Below are 12,735 nucleotides of genomic sequence, written 5' to 3'. Positions count from 1 at the left end.
TGCGGTTTCACCTATAACACAGTAAGATTTTTTGGCTCCCAGGGACAGCGTTATATCGGGGTAAAGGTGTATCCACATTAGCATTATGCTACTGGATAGACCCGAGTATCAGGCACAGACAACACTCTTGTCTGTGGCCCTGAAAGTCTCCAAACTTACCTCAATGGTGATGGTGTTCAGTTCTTTTTGTGTTGCACTTAAATACAGTGGAACTAAATGAAGTTTAGAAACAAGAGCACCTCTCCTTCCATCTGTAGGACTGGGGAGAAAGGAGGCAGCAGCTGTTGGAGGGGCAAGCCTACAGTGAGTGTTGTCGGTTTCAAGACAGGCAGTTGTACACATGCACAGCATAGTGTAAGGTCTGAGGCCTTTTGATGCAGCCATATTAGGAGAGCAGCAGCCATGAGCCAAGAAACAGAAAGTAACATCCTCACATTTCTTCTAAATTATATCAAAACAGTGTAATATCAGAATGTTAAGAAGGCACCCCTCCTAATAGTACCTACCATCACCATATAAGCAAGGAATCTCTTAAGATGTTTAAAGAAAACTTTGCTTGATGGCATTCTGTCTGGCAAGGAATCACTTATCAACAGTTGTGATTGTAAAATCTATACTTCTACTGTTTTGCCTTTATGGTCCCTACTTCTCTACTGTTTATATGTATGGTATCTATCTGGTTCTTTGATTGTTTCGGTCTCCTGCATAACTAATTTTGTAAGATTTAAATCAGCTAAGGTGGTGGGGTATGATTGGTTAAAGAATTGTTTCACAATATGTTAGGATTGGTCAGAGTTATTTTGTAATATTTTAGTGAAATGAGTGGTTACAGTATAGCTAAGCAGGACTTGAGTTTCACTATAAACTCGGGTCCAAGAAGGAGTCCAGCTGGGAAAAGAATAAGAAGAAGGAAAGACCTGGAAGAAGAACAACTCACCTCTTAAGATACAACCTAAGATCAGAGCTGCTAAGAATCCTCTGCACGACAGTGACGTGCAGCAACCACAACCCAGACAAGATTAACCTTGCCTGGCCAACAGGGAAAGTCCACCTGCATGATCAGGATTGGTGAGCTTTGAATGCTTAGCGTGTGTATTCTGCTTGGTAATTGTTAATAAATAGAGGATAAGGATATTACTGTGTAAGGCTCTTTCACTGGTAAAAGGTCCTGCAAACCTGTAGAAGATTATGCCTTGAGCCCTACGAATTGGGTAAGGATGGGCCTGAGCCCTAGGAACTGGGTAAGAGTAGGTGCCTTTCGCCCAGAGCCTTAGGAACAGGGAAAGGGTGGGGGTGCCTAAATCAAATGGATTACGCCTTGAGCCCTAGGAACTGGATAAAGGTGGATGCCCTAGAATGTGCGTGTAACAACAGGACACATCTACATGCTTCCACACCCCATGCTGTGTACATATATCCCCGTTTGTTTGGGTCACCCACAGTGTCAAGGAAAGAAAACACTTTATACAGGAGAATGTCAGAAGAAAAGTCAGTGTTTCAGGTGTAGGTGTAACAAATTGCTTTCATTTATATTGTGAAATTGAGCAGAATTTAAGCTTAGATTGCTCCTTTCATTTGTATTTTCTATATGAATCTAGGGAGCAAGGGTGGCTTCCCTCCGAACCTGAGGGTAAAGAGCCACTTTCTCAGCCTAAGTGGGCAGGGCCAGGCCAAGCTTACTCAACCCCCCGGAAGGGGAGGGGTGGAACAGGAAGTACAAAGGGCAGGACCCTTAGCCCAGTCAGGGCAGCGCCAGGAAGGGAGGCAGACGCAGATGGCTGGCTGTTTCCTTCAGACCCTGCTGCTGCGCCTGGGGAGGTCCTGGACCAGGAGAAACCTGACCTGGAGGAAGGACTGGGGCTACCAGAACAGCCCGCCGCCGAGTACCCGGAGGAACTGGAGGAGCCTGACGCAGAGGGGGAGCTGGAGCTGCCAGCAGCGGAGTACCCGGATGAGCCGGAGGGACTCGCTCGAGCAACCGGATAGGAAGGAGCCCAGGGACAGAACTGCACAGTGCGGAGAGTCTATTTGGTCAGTGTGTTGCGGAAGGACCCCCACTGACCCAATGGCAGGACCCTTGCCCCGCCACTGTCAGGGCCCTGGGCTGGAACTCGGTGGAGTTGGGTAGGCCTGCGTTCCCCTACCCCGGCCAGCCCGCCTCGGCTAGGGACTCTTGCCAGTGCCCCTCCCTCCATTAATTCCCTAGTGACAGATGGAATGACTCAGGCTGGCCAGTGAGGCAGTAGCTCCCCACCATCCCCTAGCGGCTCGGTGGGCCAACCGACACAGGTCACAATGAACCATAAGTCAGTTCATGCAACATAACTGCACAAACATAAGGCACCAAGACTTTACTACTTACAGGTACATGCTGCCCTGAAGAGTCTGATAATGGTGAAGGGACTGAACAAATTGAAGTGGCTGGCGACTGAGGCTCTTCCTTCAAGTTTTCATCTGCAAGAGAGCGGTAAGTAGACTTTCACAGTGCACAAACTTCTAACAGTAGGAGTTTAGCTCATGCAAGAAACATGCTGTTCTATTCCAAACATTAACTTCTGGAGTAAACCACACAAGTGAATGTAGTAAGACTACAGCAACTAAACAATCTGAGACTTGTAGGGGAGACCAAAACAGGAGCCATGTCCCATCCCAGGAAAATCAATGAAGTGATCTCTGTATACAAAAAAGCCTACTCCAGCAAGCAGTACCACTGAAGTCAATATCCCTAGTAGTCACTCTTTTAAGATAATCATAGCTGAAACACGTGGCATGTAATTACCTATACAAGTATGGCTTGTCACATCCCAAGGGCCTGAATCCCAAGACATCAAGTCCAAATCAAAGTCGAGGTTATAAAGACTGTTTTCCTGTAGATGATAATTCAGCAAAAATAAGTTAGAGATGCAAAACAGAAAGTACTATATATTGCAACCACCAAGCACTACAGCTCTTAAGAAGGCAAAAGGATTTAGTCACCTCAATTTGCATGTTTCTGGTGGCATGACAAGGCTACAAATATATATGAGAAGCCCTGAGAGAGGAGAGCTCTCACTTAGATTTCACAAGGCATGGTTTCCAACTAAACAGACTTAAGCTGGGGAGTTATTTGTGGCTTTAGTTCAAACCTAACCCTGACCTGAGTAAAGGGAAGTGAGAGTAAATATCATTACTACAATTATTTGTACTCCAGTAATGCCTTATTAGTAATTATTTCTATTGCAGTAGTGTCTAGGGCAGGGGTGGGCAAACTACAGCCCGGGAGTCACATCCGGCCCTTCATACGTTTTAATCCGGCCCTCGAGCTCCTGCCGGGGAGCGAGATCTGGGGCTTGCCCTGCTCCGTGCATGCTGTGGCTCTGCACGGCTCCCGGAAGCAGCAGCATGTCCCCCCTCCGGCTCCTACACGTAGGGGCAGTCAGGGGGCTCTATATGCTGCCCCCATCCCAAACACTGGCTCTGCAGATCCCGTTGGCCAGGAACCGCAGCCAATGGGAGCTGCAGGGGCAGCACTTGCGGACGGGGCAGCATGCAGAGCTGCCTGGCCGCGCCTCTGCATAGGAGTCAGAGGAGGGACATGCTGCTGCTTCCAGGAGCTGCTTAAGGTAAGCGCCACCTGGAGCCTGCACCCCTGACCCCCTCCAGCACCCCAACCTCCTGTCCTAGCCCTGATCCCCCTCCTGCCCTCTGAGCCCCTCGGTCCCAGCCCAGAGCACCCTCCTGCACCCCCAAACCTTCATCCCCCACCCCACAGCCCTCCTCTCCTCCTGCACCCCAAACCCCAATTTTGTGAGCATGTATGGTGGGCCATACAATTTCCATATCCAGATGTGGCCCTCGGGCCAAAAAATTTGCCCACCCTGGTCTAGGGGGCCTAGGCAATACATCAAGTACTATACAAACATGTAACAAATAACTCCTTCTTAATTATTTTTTGTAAGCTGTCACTATGGGGAGGGGGGGGCGTTGCATTTTATTTCTCATCTTTAGAGTAAACTGATCTCTTCAATTCTGGGTACATGTCGTCAGGCCCCTCCCCCTCGTTCAGAGCAATGGCAGACAATCGATTCGCGCCTTTTTACCTGGGTTACCTGTGCAGACAACATACCACCGCAAGCATGGAGCCCACTCAGCTCAGCTCAGCTCACCGTCACCATATGTCATCTGGGTGCCGGTAGACGTGGTACTGCATTGCTACACAGCAGCAGCTAATTGCCTTTTGGCAGTAGACGGTGCAGTATGACTGGTAGCCGTCGTCGTCGTATTCCTCAGTGAGTTCGGTCAGAGGCACCTGGGCAGACATGTTTTGTCTCCTGGAGACTCAGTCCTGCCAGCAGTCCTATTGAACCGTCTTGACGATGAAGGCTAGCAGTCGTAGTACAGCATCTTCTGCCAAGCACCCAGAAGATGCCGATGGCTATCAGTCATGCTGCACCGTCTGCTGCCAGCTTAAGATGTAAAAAATAGATGGACTAGATTTGTTCTGTATTCATTTGCTTCCCCGTCCCTCCGTGAAATCAACGGCCTGCTAAACCCAGGGTTTTGAGTTCAATCTTTGGGGGGGCCATTCTGTGTGACAGTTGTTTGTGTTTCTCCCTGATGCACAGCCACCTTTGTTGATTTTAATTCCCTGTAAGCCATGTCGTCACTCGCCCCTCCCTCCCTCTGTTAGACAATAGTTTCGAGCCTTTTTTCAGCCCAGACGCCATAGCGCTGGGATCATGGAGCCCGCTCAGATCATCGCGGCAATTATGAGCACTATGAACACCACGCGCATTGTCCTGGAGTATACGCAGAGCCAGAACATGCCAAAGAAAAACCAGGCGAGGAGGCGATTGCAGTGCGGTGATGACAGTGATGAGGAAATTGACATGGACATAGACCTCTCACAAGGCACAGGCCCCAGCAATGTGCAAATCATGGTGTTACTGGGGCAGGTTCATGGCGTGGAACGCCAATTCTGGGCCCGGGAAACAAGCACAGACTGGTGGGACCGCATCGTGTTGCAGGTGTGGGACGATTCCCAGTGACTGCGAAACTTTTGCATGCGTAAGGGCACTTTCATGGAATTTTGTGACTTGCTTTCCCATGCCCAGAAGCACCAGAATACCAGGATGAGAGCAGCCCTCACAGTTGAGAAGCGAGTGGCGACAGCCCTGTGGAAGCTTGCAACGCCAGACAGCTACCGATCAGTCGGGAATCAATTTGGAGTGGGCAAATCTACCGTGGGGGCTGCTGTGATCCAAGTAGCCAACGCAAGCAAAGACCTGCTGATATCAAGGGTAGTGACTCTGGGAAACGTGCAGGTCATAGTGGATGGCTTTGCTGCAATGTGATTCCCAAACTGTGGTGGGGCAATAGACAGAACCCATATCCCTATCTTGTCACCAGAGCACCAAGTCACCGAGTACAAAAACCGCAAGGGGTACTTTTCAATGCTGCTGCAAGCCCTGGTGGATCACAAGGGACGTTTCACTAACATCAATTTGGGATGGCTGGGAAAGGTACATGATGCTCGCGTCTTCAGGAACTCTGGTCTGTTTCAAAAACTGGAGGAAGGGACTTTCTTCCCGGACCAGAAAATAACCGTTGGGGATGTTGAAATGCCTATCGTTATCCTTGGGGACCCAGCCTACCCCTTAATGCCATGGCTCATGAAGCCGTACATAGGCAGCCTGGACAATAGTCAGGACCTGTTCAACTATAGGCTGAGCAAGTGCCGAATGGTGGTGGAATGTGCATTTGGACGTTTAAAAGCGCGCTGGCGCAGCTTATTGACTCGGATACAACTCAGCAAAACTAATATCCCCATTGTTATTGCTGCTTGCTGTGCGCTCCACAATATCTGTGAGAGTAAGTGGGAGACATTTATGGCGGGGTGGGAGGTTGAGGCAAATCGTGTGGCCGCTGATTATGCGCAGCCAGACACCAGAGCGGTTAGAAAAGTACAGCAGGGCATGGTGCGCATCAGTGAAGCTTTGAAAACCAGTTTTGTGACTGGCCAGGCTACGGTGTGAAACTTCTGTTTGTTTCTCCTTGATGAACTCTTCGCCACACACCCCCGCCCTGGTTCACTCTACTTCCCTGTAAACTAACCACCCTCCCCTCCCCGCTTCGAGCACCGCTTGCAGAGGCAATAAAGTCATTGTTACTTCACATTCATGCATTCTTTATTAATTCATCACACAACTAGGGGGATAATTGCCAAGGTAGCCCGGGAGGGATGGGGGAGGAGGGAAGGAAAAGGACACACTGCAGTTTAAAACTTTAACACTTATTGAAGGCCAGCCTTGGGCAATCATCTGGGGTGAAGTGACTGGGTGGCCGGAGGCCCCCCCACCGCGTTCTTGGGCGTCTGGGTGAGGAGGCTATGGAACTTGGGGAGGAGGGCTGTTGGTTACACAGGGGCTGTAGCGGCGGTCTCTGCTCCTGCTGCCTTTCCTGCAGCTCAACCATACGCTGGAGCATATCAGTTGGATGCTCCAGCAGCCGGAGCATCGACTCTTGCCTTCTGTCTGCAAGCTGATGCCACCTATCCTCTTCAGCCCGCCACTTGCTCTCTTCAGCCCGCGATTCAGCCCGCCACCTCTCCTCTCGTTCATATTGTGCTTTTTTGCACTCTGACATTGACTGCCTCCACGCATTCTGCTGTGCTCTGTCAGCGTGGGAGGACATCTGGAGCTCCGTGAACATATCATCCCAAGTCCGCCGTTTTCTCCTTCTAATCTTCGCTAGCCTCTGTGAAGGAGAAACATTTGCAGCTGGTGGAGGAGATGGGAAAGGTGGTTAAAAAAGATATTTTAGAGAACAATGGGTACACTCTTTCACGTTAAATTTTGCTGTTCACATTACTCAGCACATGTGCTTTCATTACAAGGTCACATTTTTCCTCTTATATTGAGAGCCTGCCAGTTTGGTGTGAGAGATCCCTCACGCAGTGCCAGGCAACAGAATTTGGCTTGCAGACAGCCATGGTAAGCCACAGTCTTTTGGCTTTTTTAATCTTCATAACATGTGGGAATGGTTTCAAACAGTAGCGCCCTCATTTCCCATACCAAGCACCCATTGGGTTGGCCATTTAAAATGGGTTTGCAATGTAAAAGGAGGGGCTGCAGTTTCCAGGTTAACATGCAGCACAAACCCAACTACACGCCCCCCCACACCCACCCAATTCTCTGGGATGATCACTTCCCCCACACCACGTGGCTAACAGTGGGGAATATTTCTGTTCAGCCGAGCAGGAACGGGCACCTCTGAATGTCCCCTTAATAAAATCACCCCATTTCAACCAGGTGACTGTGAATAATATCACTCTCTTGAGGATAACAAAGAGAGATAAGGAATGGATGTTGTCTGCGTGCCAGCAAACAGCGGGACCATACTCTGCCATGCTTTGTTTTGCAATGATTCCAGACTACGTGCTACTGGCCTGGCATGGTAAAGTGTCCTACCATGGCGGACGGGATAAGGCAGCCCTCCCCAGAAACCTTTTGCAAAGGCTTTGGGAGTACATGAAGGAGAGTTTTCTGGAGATGTCCCTGGAGGATTTCCGCTCCATCCCCATACACGTTAACAGACTTTTCCAGTAGCTGTACTGGCCGCGATTGCCAGGGCAAATTAATCATTAAACACGCTTGCTTTTAAACCATGTGTAATATTTACAAAGGTACACTCACCAGAGGTCCCTTGTGTGCCCTCAGGGTCTGGGAGCACGCCTTGGGTGAGTTCGGGGGTTACTGGTTCCAGGTCCAGGGTGATAAACATATCCTGGCTGTTGGGGAAACCGGTTTCTCCGCTTCCTTGCTGTGAGCTATCTTCCTCGTACCCCGAACCCGCTTCCCTGTTGCGTGATTCTCCATTGATGGAGTCAAAGCACACAGTTGGGGTAGTGGTGGCTGCACCCCCTAGCATGGCATACAGCTCCGCGTAGAAGCGGCATGTTTGCAGCTCTGCCCCAGAACTTCCATTTGCCTCTCTGGCTTTGTGGTAGGCTTGCCTTAGCGCCTTAATTTTCACCCGGCACTGCTGTGCGTCCCTGTTATGGCCTCTGTCCTTCATGGCCTTTGAGACTTTTTCTAATATTTTGCCATTTCGTTTACTGCTACGGAGTTCAGCTAGCACTGATTCGTCTCCCCATATGGCGAGCAGATCCCGTACCTCCCGTTCTGTCCATGCTGGAGCTCTTTTGCGATCCTGGGACTCCATCATGGTTACCTGTGCTGATGAGCTCTGCGTGGTCACCTGTGCTCTCCACGCTGGGCAAACAGGAAATGAAATTCAAAAGTTTGCGGGGCTTTTCCTGTCTACCTGGTCAGTGCATCTGAGTTGAGAGTGCTGTCCAGAGCAGTCACAATGAAGCACTGTGGGATAGCTCCCGGAGGCCAATAACGTCGAATTCCATCCACACTACCCCAAATCCAACCCGCAAAGGCTAATTTTAGCACTAATCCCCTCGTCGGAGGTGGAGTAAAGAAACCAGTTTAAAGGGCCCTTTAAGTCGAAAGAAAGGGCTTTGTCGTGTGGACGTGTCCAGGCTTAATTTGATTTAACGCTGCTAAATCCGACCTAAACTTGTAGAGTAGACCAGGCCTTAGAGAAGTACCCTAGCTGGAGCCTTCCAATGCAGTAGCTGGTCAAAACGTCTGTATGTATCTGCAGCTGGGTGTGTCTCTACCTGCATGTGTGCTGGTGAAAGTGCAGGCTGGAGCCTGGATAGAGCTTGGCAGCTTGTCACAGAAGTACAGTGTAAACGGGAGCCCAGGCTGGTGGGACGGGGCTCAGTGGTACCCCAGTTCCAGGTGGCACCCCGGAGGGAACCTGTCACAGTGGTGCAGCGAGCAGGGTCATATGCACAGCTTGTTACTCTGAGTGAGATTGGCACTTCATACACTGGTGGTGATTTTAAGTGAGATTTAAGTGTCCTGGCTAGAGACCAGTCAAAGAGGTTACCAGTTTGTTATTTTCTCTTTGCTTATTTCGGGCAAGGGAAGTAAGGACAGTAAAGCAGGAAAATGAGTGAAAGTAAAACTAGTAAGAAGCTGGAACTATACAGATTGCAGGCAGAAGAGAAGAAGAAAGAACACAAAAGACATATGGAATTTAAGCAAATGGCAATTAATGAGCCAGAAGCTGAACACCGAAGAACCATAGAAGCAGAGAATGCCAGGCAAGAAGCTGCACACCAAAGGGCCCTAGAACTGCAAGCCAAAGAAATGGAGGCAAAAGAAAGGAAGAGAAAGCATCAACTGAACTTGATAGAGAAGCAGAACCAGAACCCCCACGCACCAGAGAGCTCCACCTCTTCAAAATCCACAAATGGTAATGGTTGTGTCCTGCATGCAGCAAGACAGGGGACATGGCTGAATATTTCATCACCTTTGAGAGGCTATGTGTACTCCATGAAATTCCTGAAGACCAAAAGATGCCCACTTTGATTGCAAAGTTGTCTGGGAGAGCTCTGGATATGTTCAATAAGATTCCAATTAGAGATGCTTCAGATTATAGTAAATTCAAGGATATGGTTTTAAAACCATTACAGATTACATTTGAAACATATAGAGTAAAATTTAGAAGCCTTAAGAGGGGGGGCTGGGATGAGTAATGTGGCATATGTAAACCAGATGAAAGATTTGATGGATAAGTGGATAAGGGGTGTAGTAGGAAGAGGGCCTGAAACATAAGCCCATGTATCAGAGGCCTGAAGCTTGAGCTAAAGTAGTCAAAACTTTGCTGATATAAAGCAAAGTTAAGTTGTAAGCAAGAGGCAGGCCCTGCTCACAGAAATATTAGAAATAAATCACAGGCAGAGGGGTTAAAACCTGGGGGGGAAGCAGGGTTTCCATTTTAGCTCAGGAAAGAGGGTGGATGGGAGGCTGGACGTTCACCTCCCCAAATCCATTCCCCTAGTCCTTGTCCTAAATCTCCTGTAAAAACAGAAGAGCCCGGAAGGTGCTATCATTGTAATTCCACTGAGCCCCTGAGGAATAAATCCCGTGTTGGGTGGGAAAAGGCAGCAAGCAACTCATAGGAATGCTGCTACCCAGAGCACAGAGGCACCTCAGGCAATTGCCACTTATTATACAAGGTTTGTAAAAATAGCCTCTGCCCAGCCAGGCAGTAAGCACATAAAGGCTGTCAAAATTAATGGCAAGGAACACCTTGGGTGGAGGGACACAGGTGCAGAAATTTCTGTGGTTAGGAGAAGCATTGTTCAGGAAAATGACATTCTGCCGGGACAGATGGCAGAGCTTTTGTTAGTAGGAGGTCACAAAATCCTTGTGCCTTTGGCTAAAGTGCACATAGAAACTGAGGATTTGAAAGCTGAATTGACTGTGGCAGCAGTATCTACTAACCCAACACAATTGTTACTGGGGAATGATTTTTTCAATGTAGCTCGGGCTGTCTGCAGCAAGGAGGAATACCGTGCTGAAACCCCAGAAGAGAAAGATAAAGTCCCAGAAACTGCTGAAGGAATGGGAGAGCATCTCTTTAATGCCTCTGCAGCAGTGGAAAACAGTATGCTACCAGGGGTGGGGGTGGTTGAGACCAGCTCCTGCTGCCCAGTGGCTAAAGACAGCCTTTCCTCTAGCAGGAAGGGGAGCATATTACCTGTCAGTGAGAAGACTGTCCAGGTTGCTGGCTGCCAGCAGGTTGCAGCTAGGCAAGGGGCAGACCTCACTCTAGGGTGCATAGGAAGATGCATCCTAGAGGGAAGCCCAGAGAAGGGTGATGGAATCGTAGAGAACACTGAGGTGGGTGAGGGTTCCATAAACTCTGTAGCTGGAGGTAAACCCAATTCAAAGAGGGAGGAGGGTGTAGTGCTTGCCAGAGAAAGGATTGTTCTAACTGTTAGCTGTGAGACCTTCACAGCTGAACAGGGGACAGCTCCCACTCTAAAGCGCACAGAGGTGTGTCTTAGGCCTTGTCTACACTACAAAGTTTAGTCAACAAAAGTGATGTCGACACTCAAAAATTGATATAACATTCAGAATGTCATGTTCACACTCACTCCCTCTGTTGACAGAGCGCGTCCACAGTGGGATTGTGGCACATCTTGGGACTGGGCCCAATGTCCTGTGATGCATTGTTTTCTGTCCCAGCACTCCATGGGCTTCCGGCTTTCTTTCGCTGCATTTTTGCAACAGCCCTTCTTTGCTGTGCACCTGTGTGAGAAGGGATGGATTCCACACTGGTCTCGTGTACTGTTAACTGTCATGAAGACATCGTGGATGGCAGTGCAGTTAATTGTGAACTTCCTAAATGAAGAAGACTCGCAGGCACATGACATGTTGCGTGAAATGGATAGGAGCAACTTTAGATTGCTTTTGGCATTCACAGAACTGCTACATAAGATTGATTGTTGCTTTTGAGCTCAGGAAACAAGCAATGAATGGTGGGATCGTATCGTCATGCAGGCGTGAGATGAAGAGCAGTGGTTATCCAGAACTTTTGGATGCAGAAAGTCACCTTTCTGGAACTGTGTGTAGCACTCGCCTGGCAAGGATACCAGAATGAGTGTCCTCTATTGATAGAGAAGCATGTGGCAATTGCTGTGTGGAAACTGGCAACTCCAGACTGCTACCAGTCAGTCACGAATCAATTTGGAGTGGGGAAGCTGACCGGTGGGGCTGCGTTAATGCAAGTGTGAAGGGCAATATATCACATCCTGTTACAAAGGACCGTGACTCTGGGAAATGTGCATGAAATAGTTGACAGCTTTGCAGAAATGGGTTTCCCTAACTGTGGAAGGGCAATTTTGGCACCAGACCACCTTGCGACGGAGTACATCAATAGAAAGGGGTACTTCTCCATGGTGTTGTAGGCGCCTGTGGATCACCATGGGCATTTCACGGACATCAACACAAGGTGAACATGTATGATGCACACGTCTTCAGGAACACCAGCCTGTACAGAAAGCTATAAGCAGGGACTTTCTTTCCAAACCAGAAGATTACAGTGGGGGATGTTGAAATGCCCATAGTGATCCTGGGAGACCTGGCGTACCCCTTACAGCCATGGCTCATGAAACCTTACACAGGACACCTGGACAGCAGTAAGGAGTGGTTCAACAACAGGCTGAGTAGGTGCTGGATGACAGTTGAACATGCCTTTGGAAGATTAAAGGTGCGCTGGTGATACCTTTATGGCAGGTTAGACCTTAATGAGGATAATATTCCCGTGGTCATAGCCGTGTGCTGTACGTTGCATCATCTTTGTGAAGCTACGGGTGAAAGGTTTGCTCAGGGGTGGAGTGTTGAGGCAGACTGCTTGACTACTGATTTTGAGCAGCCAGATACCAGGGCTCTCAGAGGAGCCCAGAGCAGGCAATTTGAATCAGGGAGGCTTTGAGGCAACACTTTAAAAATGAGAACCATTAACGTATATCTCCGTGTTTGGTGCTTTAGTGTTACATTACATGTAGTTTTCCTAGGAAGCAGTAGTGATATTTGGGGCCTTATATTCCAGTAAGCAAATGATTAAAATATCTGTGCATGTACTGGTAGTGCCTGCAATCTCAATTTGTAGGAAACAAAGATGAGTTACCCTTCAAAAACTTTGCTTTTATTGCACAAGAAATAACAAACACAAACACACAAAGATGCTTGGTGGGAAAGGAGGAACCAGGAAAGGGCAGACTTTAACAGCTGTGTATAGGTTCAGCTATCATTGTGAAAGTTGTCCGAGAGGGTGGAGTGAAGGGGAAACTGAGAAGTCCCGGAAAGTGGAAAGGAACGTGCG

The 12,735-nt window shown here is 48.8% G+C and overlaps 1 protein-coding gene across 8 annotated transcripts in view; it reads right to left on the bottom strand.

Moving 5' to 3' along the window:
• The window catches only part of ATF6 (activating transcription factor 6), a 343,638-nt gene that overhangs the window by 326,428 nt on the left and 4,475 nt on the right, over positions 1-12,735 (bottom strand). For 6 of the 8 annotated variants that reach the window (XM_034778772.1, XM_034778774.1, XM_034778775.1 and 3 more), the window contains exons 3-4: positions 2,780-2,867; positions 2,363-2,454 (exon numbers count right to left, since the gene is read on the bottom strand). In XM_034778772.1, coding sequence (XP_034634663.1) covers positions 2,363-2,454; positions 2,780-2,867 — 180 coding nt within the window. Of the gene's footprint in view, positions 1-159; positions 282-2,362; positions 2,455-2,779; positions 2,868-12,735 lie in introns of those variants that run through there. The other 2 variants (XM_034778778.1, XM_034778776.1) reach the window with 2 other exon arrangements.

This window comes from Trachemys scripta, chromosome 8, assembly GCF_013100865.1.
Source record: "Trachemys scripta elegans isolate TJP31775 chromosome 8, CAS_Tse_1.0, whole genome shotgun sequence".
Lineage (NCBI taxonomy): Eukaryota > Metazoa > Chordata > Testudines > Emydidae > Trachemys > Trachemys scripta.
This window is presented reverse-complemented; position numbering and strand designations above follow the sequence as displayed.